Genomic DNA, 25,671 nt, shown 5'->3' with positions numbered 1-25,671 from the left:
CAAATGGGGTACATATCTTCGTTTCTATGGTTGTACACAATGCAGATTCATACCATTCGTGTAATCATACATGTACAGAGGGTAATGATGTCTGTCTCATTCCACCATTTTTCATACCCCCTCCCTCTCATTTTCTTCTACATATTCTAAAGTCCCCCATTATTCTCTCATTCCCCACCCTCATCCCCATTATGTATCATCCTCCACTTAGCAGGGAAAACATTCGGCCTTTAGTTTTTTGGGCTTAGCTTATTTCACTTAGCATGATATTCTCCAATTCCATCCATTTATTTGCACATGCCATAATATTATTTTTTATGGCTGAATATTATTCCATTGTGTATATATACCAGAGTTTCTTTATCTATTCATCTGTTGAAGGGCATATAGGTTGGTCCACAATCTAGCTGTTGTGAACTGAGCTGCTATAAATGTTAATGTGGCTGTGTTACTGTAGTTTGCTGATTTTAGGTCCTTTGGGTACAAACCGAGGAGTGAGATAACTGGGTCAAAAGGTGGGTCCATTCCAAGTTTTCTTAGGATTTTCCATACTGCTTTCCAGAGTGGTCGCACCAATTTGCAACTCCACCAGCTATATTAACACAATTAAAATGATTGACTTTTGAGCATTGAACTGAGATAAAGGCATGCTGTGCTATACATTTTACACATTTCTGTGTTCTGTTTACCTGTATTTCATGAGAATTTGTCTCCATATCTTCACAGAGAGTATTGGTCACTGGTTTTGTTTCTCCCCTCTCTTGTAATGATGTTTTACTGTTTCAGTGTCAGAGTAATGATGCCTTCATAAATGGAGTTAGGGAGTGTTCTCTACATGTTCTCCCTATACAGAAGGCCTGCATGCTTTGTGTCAGAATCCAAAGGTAAAAATGCACCAGTTGAATTGAGTGATCACAAGTACAGCTAGGGAAGGCAGACTGACACCTTCAGCTAGACAAAGCCCTCACATCCTTATTTTTGTGTTTTCTGCTCCTCTTCATATGCCACAGATGATATGTTTCTTCCCTGGTCGTTTTCCTACCTTCCCTTTCATTCAGAAAATTAAAAGAGTCTGTATTTTAAAGTTTCATTATCAGATAAAACTGCTGTGATCCAATGTAAATGTTGATAATCATCAACAGAATATGCTGAAAATGATGAAGATACATGTTTGCAAAAGAAAATCAAGAAAAATAAGCTAGTAAAAGGATGCAGGTGTCCCCCTTTCTAGAATATTGACCTTGAGATAGATGCTTATGTTTCTACTATTTTTTCTCATTCCAATCTAATTTATAAGAAAATGACAAAACTCATTCTAAATAAGCTATAAACTTTTTTCCATGTTTTTGTATCTACTACTACATGTTCCTGGGTTGCAGTGAATGGCAGGAAAATAAATCAAAATGACTTTGAGATGAAATATTTTCTTTGATATGCTTAGTCCATGCAAGGTCATTAAGGGTGTGGGCCCCCTCACCTCCATAAAGTGATATATTTCCCCAAGATGCAGAAGATCTACTTGGTCAAATAAGTTTAAAGAAAGGTATATGACAGTGAAATAAGCAAAAATTCATAAAATATCATTTGAACATAGGAAGAAGTGAACATATAAGGCATACCAACTATCCAAGAGAGAGAGGAAGTGCTGGACAGCTCTCTGCTTGAAACAGTAAATTGTGATTAAGTGACCGAATGGCACTTTATAGATTGTGGCTTAATAGTCCAGAATTTAGATGTACTGTTTTGTTTCTGGCACTGGTGTTAGCCTTCTAAAGTTTTACTGAAATGATGAGTCTCTCTGGTTCCCAGAGCAATTGTGACTGAATATAGGTCAAGTATATAATTGCTGCGTGGGCCAATGCATAATCTATTTTAGTGTCTAAAAGACTACAAATTTCACTGCCTTTGGTAAGTTTAGATTTTTGTTGTAATAATTGGTATTATATTGGATTCAGGCACAAAATGAGTCCCTGAATCAAAATTTTAAATCCTAATACTTTCTGCTATTTAATAATTAAAACTAATGATTTTCCCATTGATGTTTTTGCTACCAAAAACAACAAATAATATACAGCAAAAAATAAAAATAAAAATTAGACATATCTGTATAAAAGGAAAGATTGTTAAAATAGTTGGTCAAGAACCTCATCACATGAAAGACTGTAAGCTGTGTATCAGATGGACTTCCAAGAGGGGGAACTGGGAATTGGTAATGATAGGGTGAAGATCAGACTGTACAGCTAAGCAGGGCAAGAGCCAGAAACCACTAAATATATCCACAATTTAAAGGAAGTTTAGAACAACTCTTTTTATTAAGCAAGTTACAACCTCAATTCATTCAAACTTTTCACTGAAACTATTCTTAAAAGAGAAAAAAATGGCTATTGAATCTTTGTTCTCAAGAGTACTTAAGACAAATATATACTTAAAATTGACATGTCAATATATTTCAAATCAAAATCAATCTATGGAATTAGATATGGAAAAATGTTTTTTGATATTTTGACAAAATATTCTAGACCCAGAATCATACTTTTATCAAAATATGTCCTTCCACAATCAGTAGTTCATATGCTTCCAATCACATTCGAAATCTTCCTCTCCCAATTGATTCATGTTTCTCATGTTCAGCCAAATGGAAGCTAGCTGGAGTATCTTCTAGATAAAAGCTTTAAAGTGTAAGTTTTTAATCATAATAACATCTGTTCATTACTAAATTATGTAGAGCATTTCAGAAGAATGTAGATGAATTTGGTGACCCAATTTATATTTCTGGTGATAACAATAACTGTATGAGATTGAGCATCTCATATAACATTACTCTTGAAACGTTCCATACCCTTCAGATTAACCCACAGAAGAACCATACCTTATGCTCTTTTGTAGCCCTGCTCAAAATCCATGATTATGTTTGCTACTAAAATCAGGGTCAAATTCCCCATTTGACCTAGTAGGCATAGAGCTGTGTACTTGCAATACTTTTAGGAATCTATGAAATGTTTTAATTTCTTTTAAAACCCAAGAATGAAGCAAACTTCTAAGTAAATAAAAGCATATGAATATATATAAAATATATGACTATACACATATATCTATTAATGTCTTTATATGAATGCAGTTGCTTTTTATTTAAAGCCCACAAAAGCTAATTACCTAGTATCCATGAAAACTATAACACAATTAAGTGACAGAAAATTTTTGCCTGAATTATTATTAGATTTGGACTCCACATTTTTATAGGCCTGGACCTAAATTTACATTTGGGCTTAGTCATCATAGAAAAGTGAATTTCATTAAACTAGCTCACAGTCTACATTTTCTTCTTGGCACTCTGTAACTTCCTTCCTCTATTCATGTGTCTTTACATACTCATGCCACATTATTCCATTCATGGAAACCAATTCTACTCCATTGTGTTGCCATGGCTGAATTTAACTCTTAACAGTCTTTGGCAAATGTGCATGTATACAAGCACATACAACACAAGCACATCGACCCTCTATTTTTTATTTCCTTTCAATCATCTCGGACATAATTTCAATCATAATGATTCCGTAGACCACCCATGTTTAAAGTAGATGCTCCTTCATGTATTTGCATTGTTAACTCTTAGGAGATAAAAACCATTTCAGTTTCATTTACATTGGTCAGCTCCCACAAGGCAGATTTTATGGTACAAGAGATAGTCCTCTATGGACATTGCTGAAAGAACAACACTGAGTATCAATGATGCATTTATAGAATGAAAATTCTGAACTCATCCCAGTAAGATGCAAAGAACAAGAACAAAAAAAATGACTTACTAAATAACTGATTTCATTGAAATGTACTACGTACTTCAAGTATTTAGGTTATTTATTACAGCTTTCAGTCTAGTGTCAATACTTAGGCATTGATACCTTTAGGAATTAAATAAATAAATAAATGAATATTTAAATAGGGAAATAAATCTTGCATTTTTTTGTTTTGTTGAAAATGATGAAATTATAATTTAGCCTTGATAAAGCATTACAGTAAATAGGAAGTACTTTATAATCTAATCCTTATCTTCCATCAAGAAAATGAAATTTATCTGACACAATGTTATTCCAATTTTATTATTCAACTACAGATATGTAATTTAGGATATTACCCTTTTCTATGGAATGGACCTCCATATAGGGAAAGGACAGGCTATCTACTAATGAGCAGTTTAGTATTGTGCATGTACTAAAGCATAATTAGAATTAAAACTTAGTGCTAGTATATTTTTCTGTTTCTTTTGCTTAAACCCAATTGTTATCACAAATCCATCCCACAAGGTCTGTCTGATGATTACTGTTTATCCTCATGTCAATAGCTACCCAAGTTTTTAATTTAAGTAGAATTTTAAAGGACATTTGTATATCTTCATATATTTGTTTTTTTACTTCTTTTCACAAATTAGTTTCAAAGTATTTTGCACTTTTGGCTGTAACAGTAAAAACATATTTAAAATACTGTTAATCCAAATATAGTGCATATACTATACATTCCCACAGTGAAGCATGCTAAATTATACAATGGTTTAGTTTATACACTATTCATTAGTACATGCACAGAAGGTCTTCACAGAAGTGACTTAGAAAAGATCACTAATGGAGTCTTCCAACTATGTTTATCTTTTCCTTGGTGGTCTAATATTAATGCTTTAAAGACATAATTCATTCTGAGTGGGAATTCCAAATAGAACTTTGAAATTCTCTCCATCTCTTCATTCATTGTTTTACACAATCAATTCAAGTCCTGGATCAAAGAAAATTGGATACCAGATGGCTTTTATCTGAGCATCTTTAAGTTACCCTGAGAGCATTCTTGCTACCAATTTCCATGTAATGAAATAAATCCCAGCTACAGTGAAATGAGACTTCCCGAAAGGAGCAGGTGTAATGTCACAGCTGTATTGGCACTGCTAACTTGGTCGTGGATCAAGTTACATCTGGGACTGTCACATTTGCTGCTGAGTTAAAAAGGTTGTGGAGAGAGCAGGAAGAACTTTTGGAGGATGTTCTTAAGCCTATTAGTAGGAATCTTAGAGATAATGACCATACCACGTTATATGCTTAATTCACCAAGGCTTCTCTTTACCCCTGCCATATGCTCTATCTACTCACAGCTACAAATTTATGTGGGTTCTATCTGGCTTGAAAATTACAATATGAAGATGTTACTGCATAGTACAGCTGGAGAAGTGTATTGCCAGTTTGTGTGCAGGTCACATTCCCAGAGAATAAAACTAATTTCAAACAGTTTTGCTTCAAGGGAAATTTTAAACTGAGAAGAATAGCAAGAACCAGAGCTTTTTGGAATTCTTTCTGCATTGATAGCAAACCTAGCAATCAAAAATGTTTGATAACTTATCTGAGACTAAGAAACCTTGTATTGCATATTTTACTCAACAAAGATGTACTGATCAACAGTTTGAATAATGTCTTATGTGAGTTCTCTCATGTTATATGAAACAGGATTATACAGAAAACTTAAAAATGGTCCTTGACATGTTTTTGTTTTGTTTTGTTTTAGGGAAAGGAGCCAAGTTTTTTTCTTACAGAAATATTTTAGACAGAATAACAATATTCAATCCATTTTAATAAAATTTATTGAACACTATATGACTAACTTTGCATCCAAGGTATAAGACTCTACAGTTTAAACAGAAATACATATGCAGAATATTTAAAATAGAGTGATAAATATTCAATATAGAACTATATATTTTCTAAGGCATTAGAGCACATTAAGTAATGTATAATGAAGTCTTGGAAATATGATCAAGCATATGGACTCATTTTATTTGTGTCCTTTGTGTAATGCTTTGATTCAATTATCTCACATTGTGCTTCATACTAGATGCATAAAATGGCACCATTTGAATAAAAGCAAGTATTTAGCATGCACTAACTCATTTTAATTGTATCAACACACCAGAGAAGTGTTCCTTTATTTCTCAGTTTTGATAGTTCAGTAGACTGTATTAGTTGTAGGAAATACTAAAAGCATTAAAATTGTACAACTATACAGACTTCAATTTGGTCTCATTAATCTTTAGCATTTTTGTTACTTTTATAAATGGTGATTTGGTGATTTAAAAAAAGTACTTTAGGATTCTAATCAACATAGCCAATTGACTGAAGAATGATTCTTTTTATTAGCTAAAGATGGATAGTAACTTAAGTGATCATCTATGATGTATGAAGACCTAATTAGCAATTATTATATTCTGTGATCTGTTTTTTTTGACTGTTTTTATAATAAAATTTAAAGATTTTAGAGGAAGTAATGTGTATCATAAGCATTTCCAGAAAATAATGAAAAAAAAAAAAAGAAAATCCTGTGATTATAAAAATGAAAGAAAACAAGTGAGACAAATTATCCAAAATGTGCTTATATGTGAAAACATAATATATATGTGTACGTTCCTGATCAGGAGAGAAATTGTTATAGTGTGTGCTATCTTGAATCAAAGTTTTCTGGTTAAAAAAATGGCCAGAAAAGCCTTGGAATATTGAGAAACAATGTTCTAATCTTCCCAGAGAAGTCACCTTATATTTTGTTTTCCCATCATTGTAGTAGTATGTGTGTCTGGTATCTGAAGCACTAAATGGAAAAAAGTCATAATAATATTTTGGAGGTGATTTTAGATTTGAGGTAGGTGTACAGATTTGCTGTTCAAAGCACAGGAACAAGCTGTGTTGGCATGATATGGGAGCTAGTTAGAAATGCAGAATCATGCATGCTACCCCAGACCTGCTGAGTGAGAACACAGTCACCAAATGTCCCAGGAATTCTGAATGTATGTCAAAATTGGAAAGCACTAATCTAATGGAATATGGGAATGCACATGCTAAAGGATAGTTTACTACTTCTTAATCTGCATGTGATCTTTATGTCAGTTTTAAGATTAAAATAAGGAAATATGATTTTGAGTGGATTACTAAAAAATTATATTTATTAATTGGAAATCACATTATAGAATTTCATTAATTTTAGTATTTTACATTTGCCTTAATTCTCTTGACTCTTTAATTTTATGATTATATAATTCAAACAAGTTCAGTAGTTCCCCTGTGTATTTTCATATTCTAAAATTTAACTTTTATTTTTCATAACAAATAGACCAACCCATTCAGAAAAAGCCTTTGAAAAACATAACTTACTTTATTCTAGAAATATTTGCTGATATACCTACAGATAGCTAACAAAGTTCAGTTTACCAGTGAGGAAAATTCAATACAGTATTGTCACTTGAACCATACTCTGATTTATATATTCATGGGGAAATTGTTTATACACATAAGAAGTTCCATATCAAAGCTGAAATGAAAAACAACTGGAAATAGTGTGAAATAAAAAAAATTATATTATCTGGTTTCAGATATTGAAATAAATATGAAGTTCAGATGTTATCTTCCCAGTAGGAGATATACTCAAAAATTTTAATTGATTTGAGTCTTGGTGAAGTGGGTTTTGGAAAATTAATTTAGCTAACACCCTATAGGATAAATTTTAAATAAGAAAGGTTGAGGTTTAGAAAACCGGTTTGTAGATATGAATAAGGTAAGCTCTTATTCATGAAATGATTATTTAATGTTGGGTAGGGCCCATAGAAAACTGGGCACGACACAGTTGTGGGTCATTAAAAACTAAATAAAACAATGAAATATATTTACTTTCCATATCGAAAGTCTATTTGGTTAAGTATAAAGTCAAAGATATTCTGTAATTTTAGACAGATTACTGGAAAAACAATTACTGTGGTATTTATAATAAATGAGTAATGCTTTGAAAAGTCTATATATAGGCTCTTTACCACATAGAGGAAAAATTAAATGATGGTTTAATAAAATTTTCTATTTTCATGTATTCTTGTCATTGAAATGGTTTTTCCAATGGTCATTGTGTAAAATGTGCTGAAATATAGATGAACTGAGAATGACTATTGCTTCAATAAAATTTTAAACTTCTGTGGAAAGGGCAAAAACCCTGAATTATACAAACTTTCCCTGCCCTTAGGAAAAGTGATTTTTTTGGACAATACCATTGAGCACATCCTGAGACACAAAAAGGCAAACATCATTTTAGTACATGTTCCTACTACTTAGAATCAAATCAATATGAGTTTCTGTAAAGTTCGTGCTTTAGGATGTACAACTATTTTGTGCATCAGATAATCACTAAATACCAAGTACAGTATTACATAAAATATTTTAGTAGTTTGTATCTATCATGTTGTATGACTTCACACGCTATGGAGGGTTCAGTGACATTTAGTACACTCAAAAGACTGCTTCACCATTAGTATTATTTCTAAAGCACATTTACATTGGCCTGTAAATATTTTAATAACAAAACAAAAAGTAAACAGATTGCTACCAAATAATTATGTATGAACACATAAATGTAAATACCAGAATACTTAGAATGCATGCTCTATAAGAGAAGTGGAACTTAATCCGTTCATTCTCCAAGTCACTTTTCCTAACAAATGTCTGAACATTCCTGAAATATAATCGATTCCTATTAGAAAAATTTAAAAATTCACACAAAATTTTAAAATAAAAATAATATTCTAATTAATAAGATAAAGATAGTAAGATAAATGAGGAATAAGAATATTATTATAAAATATGCATTTCCATAAATGAATACTTTAGAATAACAACAAACAGCAGGTAATGAGTGGTATTCAGATGTTTACAGCAACCTACAATTTATGCATTTAATTCATTCAAACTGTTTATTCAGCACCGACTATGTGCAAGATCCTGTTCTAGGTATTGTTAATAAAACAGTAAAGAATGCAAAGAAAAATTCCTCACTTCCTCACTCAAAGAGGTTGTAGTTGGTTGGCAGAATTTATGCATGATAAATAAATAAAATGCATGTCATGTATTGGAATATGTGAAATGTTAGAGGAGATTTCAAAGCAAGACCTGAAGGAACCAAGGGACCTATATAAGTTGCTCTCTTCAGGAAAAGCATTCCAGACACTGGGAACAAGCAGAAAAGCTTGAGGAAAGAAGCAGGTGAACAGTGTTGCAGGGCCAAGAAGAAAGGCTTGTGGCTGGAAAGGAGCCAATCAGGAGGTGAGGTGGAGGGTTGAAGTGAAACAGGTTAGAGGGGTGACAGTGATGAAAGTGGATACGGTAATGTGGCATAGATTTTAGTTTTTATTTAAAGTTAGATGAGAAGCCAATGGATTGTTCTGTGCAAAAAAGTGAAATGATCTAACTTCCTTTTTTTTTATTATTTTATTGTAAACAAATGGGATACATGTTGTTTCTCTGTTTGTACATGGCGTAAAGACATACCATTTGTGTAATCATACATTTACATAGAGTAATGCTGTTTGATTCATTTTGTTATTTTTCCCTTCCCCCCACCCCTCCCACCCCTCTTTTCCCTCTATACAGTCCTTCCTTCCTCCATTCTTGCCCCCCTCCCTAACCCTAACTCTAACCCTAACACTAACCCCTCCCACCCCCCATTATGTGTCATCATCCACTTATTAGCGATATCATTTGTCCTTTTTTTTTTGAGATTGGCTTATCTCACTTAGCATGATATTCTCCAATTTCATCCATTTGCCTGCAAATGCCATAATTTTATCATTCTTTATGGCTGAGTAATATTCCATTGTATATATATACCACTGTTTCTTTATCCATTCATCAATTGAAGGACATCTAGGTTGGTTCCACAATCTGGCTATTGTGAACTGAGCAGCTATGAACATTGATGTGGCTGTATCTCTGTAATATGCTGATTTTAAGTCCTTTGGGTATAGGCCAAGGAGTGGGATAGCTGGGTCAAATGGTGGTTCCATTCCAAGTTTTCTGAGGAATCTCCACACTGCTTTCCAGAGTGGCTGCACTAATTTGCAGCCCCACCAGCAATGTATGAGTGTACCTTTCTCCCCACATCCTCGCCAACACCTGTTGTTGCTTGTATTCTTGATAATCGCCATTCTAATACGGGTGAGATGGAATCTTAGGGTGGTTTTGATTTGCATTTCTCTGGAATCTTAGGGTGGTTTTGATTTGCATTTCTCTTATTACTAGAGATGTTGAACATTTTTCCATATGTTTGTTGATTGCTTGTAGATCTTCTTCTGTGAAGTGTCTATTCATTTCCTTAGCCCATTTGTCGATTGGATCATTTGCATTCTTGGTGTACAGTTTTTTGAGTTCTTTATAGATTCTGGAGATTAGTGCTCTATCTGAAGTATGATTGACAAAGATTTTCTCCCACTCCGTAGGCTCTTTCTTTGCATTGCTGATAGTTTCCTTTGCTGAGAGAAAGCTTTTTAGTTTGAATCTATCCCAGTTATTAATTCTTGCTTTTATTTCTTGTGCTATGGGAGTCCTGTTGAGGAACTCTGGTCCTAAGCCAACATGTTCCAACATGTTGAAGCTCTGGACCTACTTTTTCTTCTATAAGATGCACGGTCTCTGGTCTGATTCCGAGGTCCTTAATCCATTTTGAGTTTAGTTTCGTGCATGGTGAGAGATATGGATTTAGTTTCATTCTGTTGCATATGGATTTCCAATTCTCCCAGCACCATTTGTTGAAGAGGCTATCTTTTCTCCATTGCATATTTTTGACCCCTTTGTCTAGTATGAGAAAATTGTATTTATTTGGGTTTGTGTCCGTGTCCTCTATTCTGTACCATTGATCCACCTTTCTATTTTGGTACCAATACCATGCTGTTTTTGTTACTATTGCTTTGTAGTAGAGTTGAAGATCTGGTATTGCGATACCCCCTCCTTCACTCTTTCTACTGAGGATTGCTTTAGCTATTCTGGGTTTTTTATTCTTCCAGATGAATTTCATAATTTCTTGCTCTATTTCTGTAAAGTTTGGAGATTTTTTTTTGAGAAAATATTGACAGGTCACGCAGAGTGGGGAGTAGACTATTGTATTGTCACAGTCCAGCAGAGATGCCATGCAATTGGAGACAAAGATGGTGGCACCACGGACCATGAGAACTGTATAGATTGGGTAAATGTAGCCCAGAGTATAGCTGTGACATCATTATATCCTCTCACCCACTGGTGTTAATTGTTTTACAAAATTGATTTTCTGTAGTGGGGAATTTTTTTTTCCCTGCATTTGAGAAAATCCAGATGTTTCACGTACCCAAGAGGAAAAAGAGGAAAGATTTTTAACTAAGTGCAACCCTATTTGTTTGTTTCTTTGCTTGCTTGCTTTTGTCTTAACTTCTGCATCTCTTAAATTGGAAGAAATTGTGTACTTTCAAAAAATATTTAATATTTAAATATGTAATGCATGATTCCTGTAGTTTATTTAAATCACTATTTTTTTCAAAGTATAATTTATGTTGAATTTATTCCAGAAAAATTGATAAGCAAAATGAAATACACCCCCAATCTCTAGGAATTATAAATTCTAAAAATTATTAAAGTGCCTAAAGAGAGCTTAATGATGTTCCTTCTTTATACTTTGTTTGAAAGAAGACACCCCCAATTCTATTTTTTTAAATTGCAGACATTTTGTGAGACAGTGCTTCCCAATACCAATCACTATTTTATGAAAAAAAGACACACTAAATGTTTCAGTTGGAATTATTAATACAATTTTGTAATTTTAAATTTAAAATGACTAGTAACAGTCGTAATGTTGTCAACTGACCTTTTTTTATTTGTTTATTTGAAGATTTTGGAAACGTACAAAACATTAATGAAATGTTGGAAACCAGTTGAAATGAAGTAAAATCCAATCCACTAAAATAGGACTACTTTCTCTTCATCCACGTTGGGATTTGTCAAGAAGTGAACTATGACAATACACCAGTTTTTGAGACTGATTCTACTCTGGGTATGCCTGCCACATTTCTGTTCTCCAGAGATAACATTCAGAAGGACTTCTGTGCCTCAGCAAAGGATTTTAGGTGCACGAGTGTCAAGAAGTGATGGCAAAATTCTGCATCGTCAAAAACGTGGTTGGATGTGGAATCAGTTTTTCTTACTGGAGGAATATACAGGATCTGATTATCAATATGTAGGCAAGGTAAGTTCATACTGAAATGGCAAATATATACCTTCTTAATTTACATGTTTTACTATGGAAAATGAAACGTCTTAGAGATCATGATTTGTATAAATTTGATTCTCCAAATTACCAATAGCATTATTTATGAAATAAAATTCTATTTTGAAAAACCAGGAAATTAATTAATGTAGAAATTCATTTACTTGAATTAATTTTACTCACCAACTCATGGACTAAAGATGTTATAAAATTCAGTTTTATAACTTGTAGTTAAAAAGTAAAGAAAGGTATATGTTAATATGGTTATTTAAATGACTATATAAATGTGCACATGAGTGTGCATGTATATATATTTATATTTGTACATTTATACATATATATAATATGACAATGCTCTTAACTTTAATGAGAAAGGACATACATAAAAGATATTTAGTCCTCTACAGAATGAGAAAACCAATGTTAAAAATATGATCAGAGGGCAAAGATACTGCTTTTTTGTAAGAAAATTTATTCCAGATATTTGTGTTCTTAATTTTTCTTAAATCAAAATATGAGAGCATTTTAATAGGAGAAAAACTTGTAAGAAGACTAGCAGGTACAAGAAATTTACTTATTGCTTTATGAGGTGGACAAATAAGTCTTCTATTAAACTTGTTTTAAGTTTATGTTTTCTAAGTAAAACTATTTTTGATAGAATACATATTCATTCATTTAAAAATGTTGCTTTGTTTTGTCATATTCAATTATATCAGTCCTTAACCATCTGATAATATGGGAAAGATGATATTAGAGGTGAAATGTCATACTGAGAAGGAAAAGAAACAGCAACCTAAGCAATCTTAGCAAAAAGCAAATATTACCAGACTTGTCACAGGCTCAGTTGTCATATGCTTGAGAGCACAGTGTGAAAGTAATTTTTATGGATATCACTATAGAAAACTTTTAGGATATGAAATCAATTATATAAAAATGTGATAACACTAATCTTGCATATAAAAACTATAAATAGATTTGTTTGGTTCTTCCTGGACGTAGGAATCATGTGGCATCTATTTCCCTTCATCTAGTTCTTAATGAGGATATAATAAGTGTTGGGAAATTGAATTATTACATTATATATTCTCATGATAGTCAAGATACTACTTATTTTCTTTGTGTTTTTTAATCTCTCATAGAATGTCAATACTTTGAAATTAAGAAATGTACTTCATATCTCTGTCTATAGTTCTTGGAATAGAGCTTAATAACTACTTAGCTGATTGAATTAACTGGAGCCTTATTGAATTGAATTCCCACAGCCATCTGGTACCACTTGGCTCTTCAGCAGATAAAACTTGTCTAGAATTTTAAATCATTGAGGACAATTAAAGTTAGTAACCACTCAAGACATATGCATCTTGATATACAGTCAAATTATATTCTTTCTACTCTGCTCTATGAAAGCAAATCAGAAAATTCTTTAATGGGATGGGCACAGAGAATTTATGGTAGTTTCTTTCTGTAATCTATATGCAGAGTTACTGGATGAACAGAAATATAGTAAATGCTGTACCTCTCAGACACAAGTAGACTCTCTGTATGTCAGCCACAGTGTCCATTTTATTCTTTATGCTTCAATTCTGCATTGTAGTTTCTGTGGATTATTTATTTCATAATCTGTATTTTATTAGTTTTGCCCATATTACAGTATTGTGTTAATTTTTTATATTGCATTCATTGCTTATATAATTTAAAATCTGATTTTACATGGAAACATACAGATTTGTATATGCCAAAAAAGCAATGTTAAACATACAATGATTTAATAAATGTGCCTTATGATGAATGTAAATTTAGAATGAAATATAATTTCTTTCTTTTTTTTTTTTTTTTTTTGGTACTGGGGATTGAACTCAGGGCCTTGTGCTTGCAAGGCAAGCATTCTACCAGCTGAGCTATCTCCCCAGCCCTATAATTTTTAATGAAGTATGAAAACTTAAAGTTTCCTACAAGTTCTCACTAATATTGTAATAAATTTATTACAGTCATGGAAATTTCCCCTGTAGTTTTTACTTCCTTGAAATAGTCATGTGTGATGAGCACTAGAATGCAGAGGGCGAAAAAATTTTAATACCAAGTCCTAGCAAGAATGGGTGCATATGATTCATCAGATAAAAATTATTGGTTATAGTGCTAAAGTTGAGGGAAATGCAGGAAAAGCATACAGTTGGCCACAGTACACCTGGCATATAATGTTTTTTCCTGCCACCATTTCTCTTTCAATGTTTAATTACATTCTCTTGGCCTTTGTTTTCTCATCTATGAAACCCAAAAGAATGATTACACCTGTGAACATATATGTACATTAATTTTTAAGTACTATGATATTATTAATGTAAAGTATATTTTAAAATCTATTTAGAAAAGAAAAAAGAATAAAGAAAGAGAGGATGAGAGAGAGAGAGAGAGAAGCCAGTGGCTGAATTGTCACTACCATGGCTCTTACCTTATTAAAAAATGAAGTCAATCATAATGAACTTAAAACATTTTTTGCTCAGTTTTCAATAACTAAGAAGGATTTTCTAATAAATCATTCACTCCAATGAATGTATAAGCTAAAATATATCTACCATAAATCCTTTTTCCTCCATGGGCTAGTAAGAACACCAACTTTTAAGATATTTCCTACAGACAGAAATTGATAGTATTTTGTAGGAATTTTCTATGTACAGGGTCCCATTTCTTCAACTTTGAAAGTAAAGTCTGCAAGAGTTGAGCTTCAAGGAATCTACTTTAAACTTTGTAGCTTTCATATTGCAAACCTATAACTATTTTTAAATTTCCTAATTTGATTTGAGAAACATTGTGATTTGGGGTTTTTTTTCATGTTGCTACATTTTTTAAATTTTTTATTAGTTATGCATGACAGTAGAATGCATTTTGTCACATCATACATAAATGGAATATAACTTCTTATTCTTCTGACTGTACAGGATGTAGAATCACACCCGTCGTGTAGTCACATAACACATAGGGTAATAATGTCTGATTCATTCTACTGTCCATCCTACCCCTTGATCCTCTTCTCTCCTTTCACTCCACTCTGCCTAGTCCAAAGTACCTCTATACTTCAGTTATTGTGAATCAGCATCTGCATATCAGAAAAAACATTCAGTCTTAGGTTTGTTGGGATTTAAGTATTTCACTTAGTGTGCTATTCTCTAGCTCCATTCATTTACAGGCAAATGCCATAATTTCATTCTTCATTAAGGATGAATAATACTCCATTGTGTATATATGCCACATTTTCTTTATCCATTCATCTGTTGAAGAGCACCTAGGTTGTTTCCATAGTTTAGTTTATTGTGAGTGTACCACTATAAACTTTGATGGGGCTGTGTCACTGTAGTATGCTGATGTTAAGTCCTTTGGGTATAAACTGAGGAGTGGGATATCTGGATCAAATGGTGATTCCATTCCAAGTTTTCTGAGGAATCTCCATACTGCTTTCCATAGTGGTTGCACCAATTTGCAACGTGTACCCACCAGCAATGTATGAGTGAACCTTTCCCCCACATCCTTGCCAACATTTCTTGTTGCTTGTATTCTTATAATTGCCATTCTGACTGGAGTGAGATGAAATCTTAGATTAGTTTTGATTTGCATTTCACTGATTGCTACAGATGTCGAACTTCTTTTTGTATATTTGTTAATCGATTGCACTTCTTCTGTGAAGTGTTTGTTCAGTTCCTTAACCCATTAACTGATTGGGTTATTTGTTTCTTTGGTGTTAAGTTTTTTGAGTTCTTTATATATCCTGGAGATTAATGCTCTATTTGAGTAATTTTGAACTTTTTATCAATGTAATATCCTTTTTACATGTGGTTTCTAGTCACAGAATCCTGTTGCCTGAATAGATGATTGCCAATTTTTTAGCTTCCTTTCTTCAAATATAAAATAAATAATAAAATTAAAACTTGTATTCTTGAATTTAATTTTGGCTATAACAGACAATTCTAAGCAAATACTGATTTTATTTACTGTCTAAACTTTGTGTTTTATATAATTGTCTCAAGTGATGAAAAGCATGTTAAAATAGATTTTAGTCAAAATCAGATATTGAGACAAATACCAAACTACACAAAATTAATAATACAAAAGTATAATTATACAAAAGTATAAATCATGGATTTGATTCTGAATCCATATAATAAAATATTTCACTTAACAATGTGACCATTTGTATATGATCATGTATGTTCTGTATATTTATATAATCAGAGTAACTGTCCAACCTTTTACTATAATAAAATCGCACACCATCTAGAGTTATAAAAGATTAAGGGTGCTCCTAGCTTTTCTGAATTATATTATTAATATCCTTTTTATATATCCTGCATATAAATACCCTGTATTTATCCTAATACAGAATGCATTTAGCACATAAGCTTCCATCATTGTTGGTAATTCTTAAGATCTCAATTGTTGAGCATTCTTGAAAAACAGAAACTATGTTCAACTATTTCTTAAATTCATATTCCTTTGCTCTTAAACTTTGTTACCCTTGGAGGGTTGAGCAATAATGCCTGCTTTCCATTTCAGGAGATTAAGAATGTAGTTGAAGCTCAAATTCCTTCTGATAATTGCTGGAGATTCCCTTGCAATCACAAGACCCTTCACCTCCTTAAAGCATTGCTACTGCTTTTATGCTGTATAAACAAAGATGAATGCTCAGTTCTCCCTTTTGGATAGTCAATGGAAACACTATTCCTAACATGTTTCTTTTGTTTCAGTTTGGAAACAGCTGCTTTTGTTTGCCCAAGCCTCTTGATGGTAATTTGACATTTCATTATTTTAGTTTACATTTTCTGACTCTAAACTCTACCATGATCAAAAATGAATAAGTCATGTATTCTCTAAGTTTTTCTCAACTCCGTGTTTTCAGTATTTTCTTTTTTGCATACTTGGCCTGAATGACTGTGATGAGCTCAAATTACCCTAGATTAGTGGTTCTGAATATGAGTGATTTTTGCCTCCCCTGAGACATTTATATGTGTATGGAAGCATTTTTGATTTTTACAACTTGTCATGTGCGTGGGATGTGCTCCTTAGGTCTGACTGGCTCCTTAGGTCTGACTGCTCCTAAACATTCACAATGCACAGAACCGACCCTGAAGGAGTTTACAGTTGTCAGTGTCAGTAATGCTAAAACTGAGAAAGCCTTTCCTAGTTTACCAGAGGGTTTTTTCTTTTCTTTTCTTAAATGGTTCAATATTAATTTTAAATTCTTCAAGAGTTCTTACTTCTGAATTTACTATAATTACAACCATATATCTTCCCTTCAGAGTTGCCATTCATACTGTTTCCCCCAGCTTGAATATCTACCAGTACTGAACTCCTGTCTTAAGGCATGTAGTGGCTCCAGCTTGCCAGTCATCCTTCTCTGAAGAATTGTGGGCACAACATACCACTACGAATGAAGTAATTATTCATTATGTCAATAAATATCTAGAAGACCTCCCAGGTGCTACTTTAGTATTAAGCATATGAGGTTGATAATGCAATTTCTCTGCTCTCTGACTATGTTTAGAGAGGAAACAAATAATATATAAAGGAGATGAGGAGATTATGAGGCTTTTATTTTTTTCTCTCAGGAACAACCAAGAACAGAACAATAGGTACAAAATATCAGCATATTTCATTTCTGCAATACTTGAAAATAAAGTAGAAATAAAAGTTTTGGAATTTGTGCTTCATGAATTAATGTTGTTAAATGTTAAGTTTGGAGAGTCAAAGAACCTGCTTTTTTATTTATCTTTTTGATTTTTGAAAGTTTTTTGATGCACAAAGCTTCATAATGAAATGATCACTGAGGATTTCTAGAGGAAGAAGTATCTCCCAGTAACTTTTTTTTTTTTTTTTCCTCCTGGAAACCTTAAAGATGATCCATGAAAGACAAACTCAACTTTAAACGTTACTAAAGTTCAGAAATACCTATCATGGCTACTACATTGAATTATGTTGCTGTTACTTTTAATTATATGAGCATAATTGTGGTCATCTCTGAAAGGAGTGTTTAGAACTCAAAGTGAAGCAAGTCTAAAATGGGCAATTTAAAAAACTTCATATTATATGGGAGTTTGGAAAGTAAAAAGGATTCAATTATTGAAATAAGACCTACATAAAAAAATTAAATGATCACTAACTATAGACTATTGATAGGATAGGGATGGGAGTGGGGGAGTGTTGGAATATAGTTATTTTCTATTTGAACACTACCAAATACAGATACAAAATAGATGGAGTAAAAAAAAAAAAAAGGTAAATGGAGTAGAAAATTTTAGTGAAAAAAGTTCTAGAAAGAAATCATTACGTGATATCATTGACAGAGACTCCTTTAGATTAAGTGATTTTAAATTTCTTTCTGAGGAGTGGGCATTTGCACATTTGGAAGAAAAGAGACATTGTTTCCCTGACATGTAAAGATAATACCAAAAGTGAATCTGCTATAGATTCTCTTGTGATTTATAAACTAATATTCAAACTGAAAGCAATAAAAGTATTTTAAGAGGCATGCCCTGCAGAATTCAAATGGTTTCCAAGCAAACCACCTATTGGTTTTTAATATAAAGTAATTGATATGCATATAATTTATATAAAATAATGTATATATAAATTTGGTATGTATATATTATAATTGATGTATATATCAGATTAATGATATGTTAGTCAGAAATTATATAGGGAAAGCATCTTGCATTCACAAATCTCACCATAACATTTCAACAAAGAAATAAGTATTCAGGAAGATCTTGATTTGCACTCCAGATACACTTGTCAGAGCTTGAAACCTCAATAATTGTTAAGATTACAAAGGATATCAAAAAGAATGTGCAGCTAAGATTTTGTAAACACATAGAGAAGACATGGAGATTGATTTTAACTTTAAAATCATTCAGAAAAACTATTTTCACCATTTTACATATTTACACATTATCCTATATAGAAGTTTTATTGTAATTTAGTGACATTTTAAGAAATCGACTTTGAATTTTGGTTTTATATAAAGCATTTTACCTTCTTTCATTTAAAATAATTGGGAATAGACTCTTTGTTAGCACTTTCAAGCAAAATATCAAATGTCAAATGCTAAATGTGAAAAAGAAAAATATTCAGGCATAAAATTAATTGGGAAATAGCAGACTTGAACAACATTTTAGTTGAAATGGACCTAATAGACATATTGAACATTGTGTCCAATACCAGCAGAACACCCATCTTCTAAGCACATATGAAGCATTCCCCAGGATAGATCAAGTCAGGCCAGGAACAAGGTTTAACAAAGTTAAGGTGGTTGTAATAATATCCAGTATCTTTTCTGGCTATAGTGGAATTAAACTAGAAATTGATAACTGTAGAAATTTTAGAAAACTTTCAAGTACATGGAAACAATGTGTTCTTGAACAACCTATTGACTCAACAAGATATTAAAAGCTAAATTATAAAATGTCTTGAAATTAATGAAAATGAACACACAACATACCAAAAGTCATGGAAGGCAATAATAGTTCAAAGAGGCCAGTTTATAGCAATAAATGCCTACACCAATAAAAAGAAATAACTCAAATAAACAGCATTACAATTCAGTCATTTAGAAAAATAAGAGCAAACTAAGCCAAAAATCAGTACAGGGAAGAAAATAAAATTTAAAAAAACATATCAGAGAAGAAATAAATAAAGAAGACAACAGAAAATATAAGAAAATCAAGAGCTGATTCTTTGAAATGTTAAAAAAACTTGACAACTTTTTAACCTGAGTAAGAGAGAAAACTCAAATAAGTTGTAGACAAAAAGAAGATACTACAACTAATATTACAGAAATATGAAAATCAAAATTAATTACTATGAGAATTTATTCCACAACAAATTGGATAACCTAAAAGGATTTCATAAAAATGGATGACATACTAAAGTTAAATCAAGAAGAAAAAAATCTGAACTGACTAGTAGTGAATAATAAGATTAAATCCATAAAAAAATCCATCAAATAAAGTCTAGTATCAGATGTCTTCACAGTGGAATTCTTTGTTTAAGGAGCTAATGCCAATATTTTGCAAGTCTTCCAAAAAATTTACACAGAGCAAATATTTCCAAACTAATTTTATGAAGCCAGTGTTAACCTACTAACAAATCCAGACAGATAAGAAAGAAAGAAAGAGAGAGAAAGAAAGAAAGAAAGAAAGAAAGAAAGAAAGAAAGAAACTTACTGAACAATAAATATTTTTGAAGAACATGGATGCCAAAATCCTCAACACAATACTCACAAACCACACTTAACAATCCAGAAATTATAATTCACCATGATCAAATTAGATTTACCTTTTAGTTACAAGGAGGGCTCAAACATATAAAAATCAATAAATGTGTTTATACTCTATTGATAGAAAAGACAAAATCACATGATTATTTAAGTAGATGCATAATAAGCATTGGACAAAATTCAATGGCATTTCATGATTAAAATCTCTCAATAAATGTGGCATAGAAGAAATGATCTCAACACACTAAGGATCATATATGAGAATTCCATGGTTAGCATTCCACTGGAAAAAAGTTGAAAGATTTTCATCTAAAATCAAGAACCAAACAAAGATTCTCATACCTTCTCTTTAACATGGCACTGATAGTTCTAGCCAGAATAATTAAATGAGAAAAGTAACTAAATACACTTAAATAGACTAGGAAGAATGACATTTTGTCTTCTTACTGATAGCATTATCTTATGGAAAGAAAACCCTAAAGAACACATCAAAGAGCAGCTAGACTCAATAAATTTTGTAGTAGGCCATAAAACCAAAACATAATTATCAGATTTTCTTAATATTAATAATGAAGTATCTAAAGAAGAATTAAGAAATCTCACTTATAATCACTTTTTTGTTTTTTATTTTTACAGACTGCATTTTGAGTCATTGTACACAAATGGGGTACAACTTTTCGTCTCTATGGTTGTACACGATATAGATTCACACCATTCGTGTAATCAAACATGTACATAGGGTAATGATGTCTGTCTCATTCCACCATCTTTTATACCCCCACCCCTGCCCCCTCTCATTTCCCTCTATGTCATCTAAACTTCCTCCATTCTTCTCCTACCCCCCAACCCCCACCCTCATTATGCATCATCCACTTATCAGGGAAAATATTTGAACTTTGGTTCACTTTTAAAAAACTATTTCAAAAAAATTTATCCAAACATATGAAGGTTTTATATTCCAAAAACTATAAAACACTGATGAAATAAATTGTAGATGACAAAAATAAATGGAAATGTAACCCATTTTCATGAACTGGAAGAATTAATATCGTATACAAGGTCATACTATCTACCAATAGCAATGTGCAGTTTCAGTGCAAACCTTATCAATACAAATCTTTCCATGGAAAGATTTAAAAATCTAAAAACCTAAAATTTATATAGGACTACAAAAGACCTTGAATAGCCAAAGTAATCTTTGGCAAAAAGGACAAATCAGGAGGCATCACACTTATTTAAAGTCTATTACAAAGCTACAGTAACCAAAGCAGCATGATTCTGGCATAAAATAGGCCCCACTGGAAGAGGATAGAAAAACCAGAAATTCACAATGAAATTTATGGTCCATTGATTGTGGACACACAAGTGCTAAGATTGCATAATGGAGAAAGTACAATCTTCTCACTAAATGTTGGGAAAACTGATATGCACATGTAGAGCAATGAAATTAGACCCTTATCTCACACCACGTCCAAAAGATCAACTCAAAATATATTAATAATTTAAATGCAATACCAGAAATTGTAAGACTACTAGAAGAAAACCCAGAGAAATTCTCCACAATGTTGGTCTGGGCTAAGATTTCTTAAATATGACCCTCAGAGCAACAAAAGAAGTAAACTAATGTGATCACATCAAACTAAAACATATCTGTACAGTGAAGGAAGCAATTAATAGAGAGAAGGCAGAGCCTGATTTGCCAATCAGGCTTTCTGATAAGATAGTAATATCCAAAATATATACAGAACTCAAACGATTCAATAGCAAGGTGGGGAAATGATCCAGTCAGAAAATGGGCAAAGGACCTCAGTGAACATTCTCATAAGAAGACATACAAATGGCCCACATGCAAATGAAAAAAAAATGCTCATTAACACTGAACATAAATACAAATTAAAGCACAATAAGATATCTCACAGCGGTGAGATTGGCTACTACCAAAATGACAAAAGGCAATAGGTATTAGCAAGGACATAGAGAAAAAAGGATCTCTAAGTGTACTGTTTGTAGGAATATAAATTAATATAGCCATTATTGAAAATATTATGGAAATTTAGCAGAAATCTAAAAAGGTATAACTAATTGGGATATAAGCAGAGAACCTGAATTCAGTATCCCAAAGAGAAATCTTCACCCATGTTCACTGCAGTGTTATCCACCATAGGTAAGATATGGGGAAAACTAACCATTCATTATTGAAGGACCAGAAAAAGAAATGATGTATATATGCACAATGGACTATTATTCAGCCCCTAAAAAATAAGAATATATTGTCATTTGTGATAATATGAATAGACCTGGAAAACCTAATGCTAACTGAAATAAGGCAGGCACAGAAAGATAAATACTGCATGATTGGATTCATATGTGGAATAAAAGCAAAACCAAACGAAACAAAAGATGTTAAGTTCATAGAAGTCAATAGTCGAATGCTGTTTTCCAAAGACTAATAAAAAAGGGGTTAACAAAATTTCAGTTAGACAGGAGAAATAAACCTTAGTGATGTATTGCATAGAACAGTTATTCTGATAAATAATAATCCCTAATGTTTCAGAATTGCTATAAGCATATAAATATTTTTACCACCAACAATGTTGGTTAATTAGTCTGATGTATGCATTCCACACATAAACATATATCAGAACAACACAATGTACTTTGTATAGACACACAATTATCTTTCTTTTTCATATCTTTATTTTAATTATTTATTTTTATATGGTGCTGAGGATTGAACCCAGTGCCTCATAAGTGTTAGGTGAGTACTCTACCACTGAACCACAACGCCAGTCCCTACACAATTATCTTTTGTCATTTGAAAATAAATATTAAAAACAAATGGCATTAAGTATGGGATGCTCATATAAACAGCAATCACAAACATCTCCTAAGTTCTCAGTTATAGTAATGGTTACATATATTTGATGCACTCTTTCATTAAGTTGTTATCTATCATGTCGTTGGGTGATTGATAATATTCAGACATATGTTTTTAAATTTAAATTTACAGCTTTCAGAAAACTCTAATGCATACTTCCAACAAAAATTCTCTTCCCTCCACTTGGCATAGTCTGTGGATTATATTGTTATAGTGTGTGCATGTATGAATATATAACAAAATATCCCATCAATATGTGCAACTATAATGCAGCAGTTTAAAAATGTTGTAAGAAGAAGGAAAAGAAAAAGAACTAGTGAGAGATCTACCTTGCTCCATTCTTCTTTATCCCCCTTGAGCTATGGACCCAGAAGTGCTGTGAGTTTTGCTATTTTCCTTTTTTACCAATCTTATTTTATACATTCCTCTTCTAATTCACTATTTTCATAACTTGTATACTAAGAATCTTGTTTTTTTCATTTCTTCAGTTACCCACATAACACCATTTAAAAGTCACTTCTCGATTTCATGTCCTTTGAATTTACATTGTTTTCAGAATATGTTTTAAGTGAGAGATAATTATGGATTTGTTTTCTGAACAAAGACTGCTTCTGTGGTTTTAGGTCAATGGTCCCACAGGTCTGTTGATAATTGGAAGTAGTTAAGTGGGGGAGTTCACTAGCAATAAAAATGACTTGAAGAAACTTTTTGGTATCAACATAGGTTTTAGAAAAGTTTACCATCTGAAAATATACAAATTCAAATAAAACATTTTTCTAACATCAACTCTGTCATTTAATCATTTTCAATTAGTGAACTTTATAAAAATGTAAACAAATAAGAATGAAGATTATGTGAAAATATGGTCAAAGACTTTTTGAAGAAATTTGACAACCATCTCAGTAAATGAAAAATGAAATAAATTTCAATTAAATTTGTTTTTAATAAGATATCACAATATAATTTATTAATAACAGGTGCATACATAGTGGCCTTAAAGCATGGAAAATGATATTATTATATATGTATGCCTATTAGAGTCTCTTCTTTCTTGGAGACAATATAAAATTTTATACTTGATTAAATTATGTCACTGTTGTACTTAATGATGTTCTTTTTAGAAAAGCAAATGCAAAAAGGATGTATGTAATTGTATTTGCTTGTAAGTGTTCATGTTATATGTTCATAGATTCAGGTTCTCAGATGCTTCATATGAAAGCATTAATGTTATGACATTAAAAATATCCTAAAGTGAATTCTTAAATATTTACTCAGTTAAATTTCTTTTTTTTTCTTTCTTTCTTTCTTTCTTTCTTTCTTTCTTTCTTTCTTTCTTTTTTCAATTTGAAGTCACTTTATTTTGCTGTGTCTGTTTATAACACACACACAGGAACATAAGCCCATACAAATTTTTTCCTTAAATTGAGCTTTAAAAAATGTTTTAGAATTCAGTTAAATAAAGAAGACAATGAAGAATATACCAAGCTTAGTGGTTGACATGAATATCTCAAAGTCACAAAATAAGAAAAATCAACTTGGATGAGAATGAAGGAAGACTGGAAAGCCAGCTCAGAGTTAAATTTCTATATCCATTTTATTAAAAAATATTATTCAACCTTAATGTTTTAGTTTTATAATTAACATCATCATTTTTATTACTTTGTTGCTAATTATGTGTGTAGTACGGGTTTCAGTAATTCTATTTGAAATTTAAAAATGAGGAAAAGTCTGTATATTTCTAGGTATAAAGAACAAAATGGAGAAAGAACAGCAACATCTTTGGTTATGAACATGAACAGCCATTCATATGTTGAAAGCATTTTGCATATTTAAGTTTTTGTCCTTAGCCAATTTTTCTATTGACATGATAGTTTTGTTTTTCTCTTTGTATGCCAAAGTTCTTATTAATTTATCTTTAATTACTTTTTCTTTCTTATATGTAATGTATATATAAAATGTATATATCAAACACTATATATAAAGCGATATATATACATGCATATATTATATACACATGTGTTTTTTAATGAATAAGTATATACAAGAATATATTATATATACACATGTATTTTTTAATGAATAAGTATAAATCAAGTGGAATGACCACCACCCAGTTTAGAAAATGTGAACTAACTAGACTCTTAATTTCTTTTTGTGGTCTACTCATAGCACCACTATTTCTACTTCCTAGAGGTGACAAGTTTTGTGATAATAGTATTCCTATTTTTTTTTTTTTTTACTTTTATATTCTATGTAGTTTTTCCTACATATAGAAGAGCTCTGACTGTTTCTGAAATTCAGGTGTATAATCATAGTTCACACATTCTTTTCTCTTTTTCCGTTGCTGCATCTCTTTATCTGAATATGTTGCATTTAGTTATACATCCTGTCAATAATGCATAGGTAATGTTGCCTTTCCCCTAACTTTGGGTATTCTCAGCAGTGCTTCTGTGAACATTTT

The 25,671-nt window shown here is 31.8% G+C and overlaps 1 protein-coding gene across 1 annotated transcript in view; it reads left to right on the top strand.

Moving 5' to 3' along the window:
* The window catches only part of LOC124987632 (cadherin-10), a 170,365-nt gene that overhangs the window by 47,298 nt on the left and 97,396 nt on the right, over positions 1-25,671 (top strand). Inside the window, exon 2 of the mRNA XM_047556937.1 lies at positions 11,695-12,048. Coding sequence (XP_047412893.1) covers positions 11,818-12,048 — 231 coding nt within the window. The 5' untranslated portion in view covers positions 11,695-11,817. The remainder of the gene's footprint in view (positions 1-11,694; positions 12,049-25,671) is intronic.

This window comes from Sciurus carolinensis, chromosome 6 (genome assembly GCF_902686445.1).
Source record: "Sciurus carolinensis chromosome 6, mSciCar1.2, whole genome shotgun sequence".
NCBI classification, from domain to species: Eukaryota; Metazoa; Chordata; class Mammalia; order Rodentia; family Sciuridae; genus Sciurus; species Sciurus carolinensis.
Note: the sequence above shows the minus strand (reverse complement) of the source record. Positions and strands in the feature narration are given on the sequence as shown.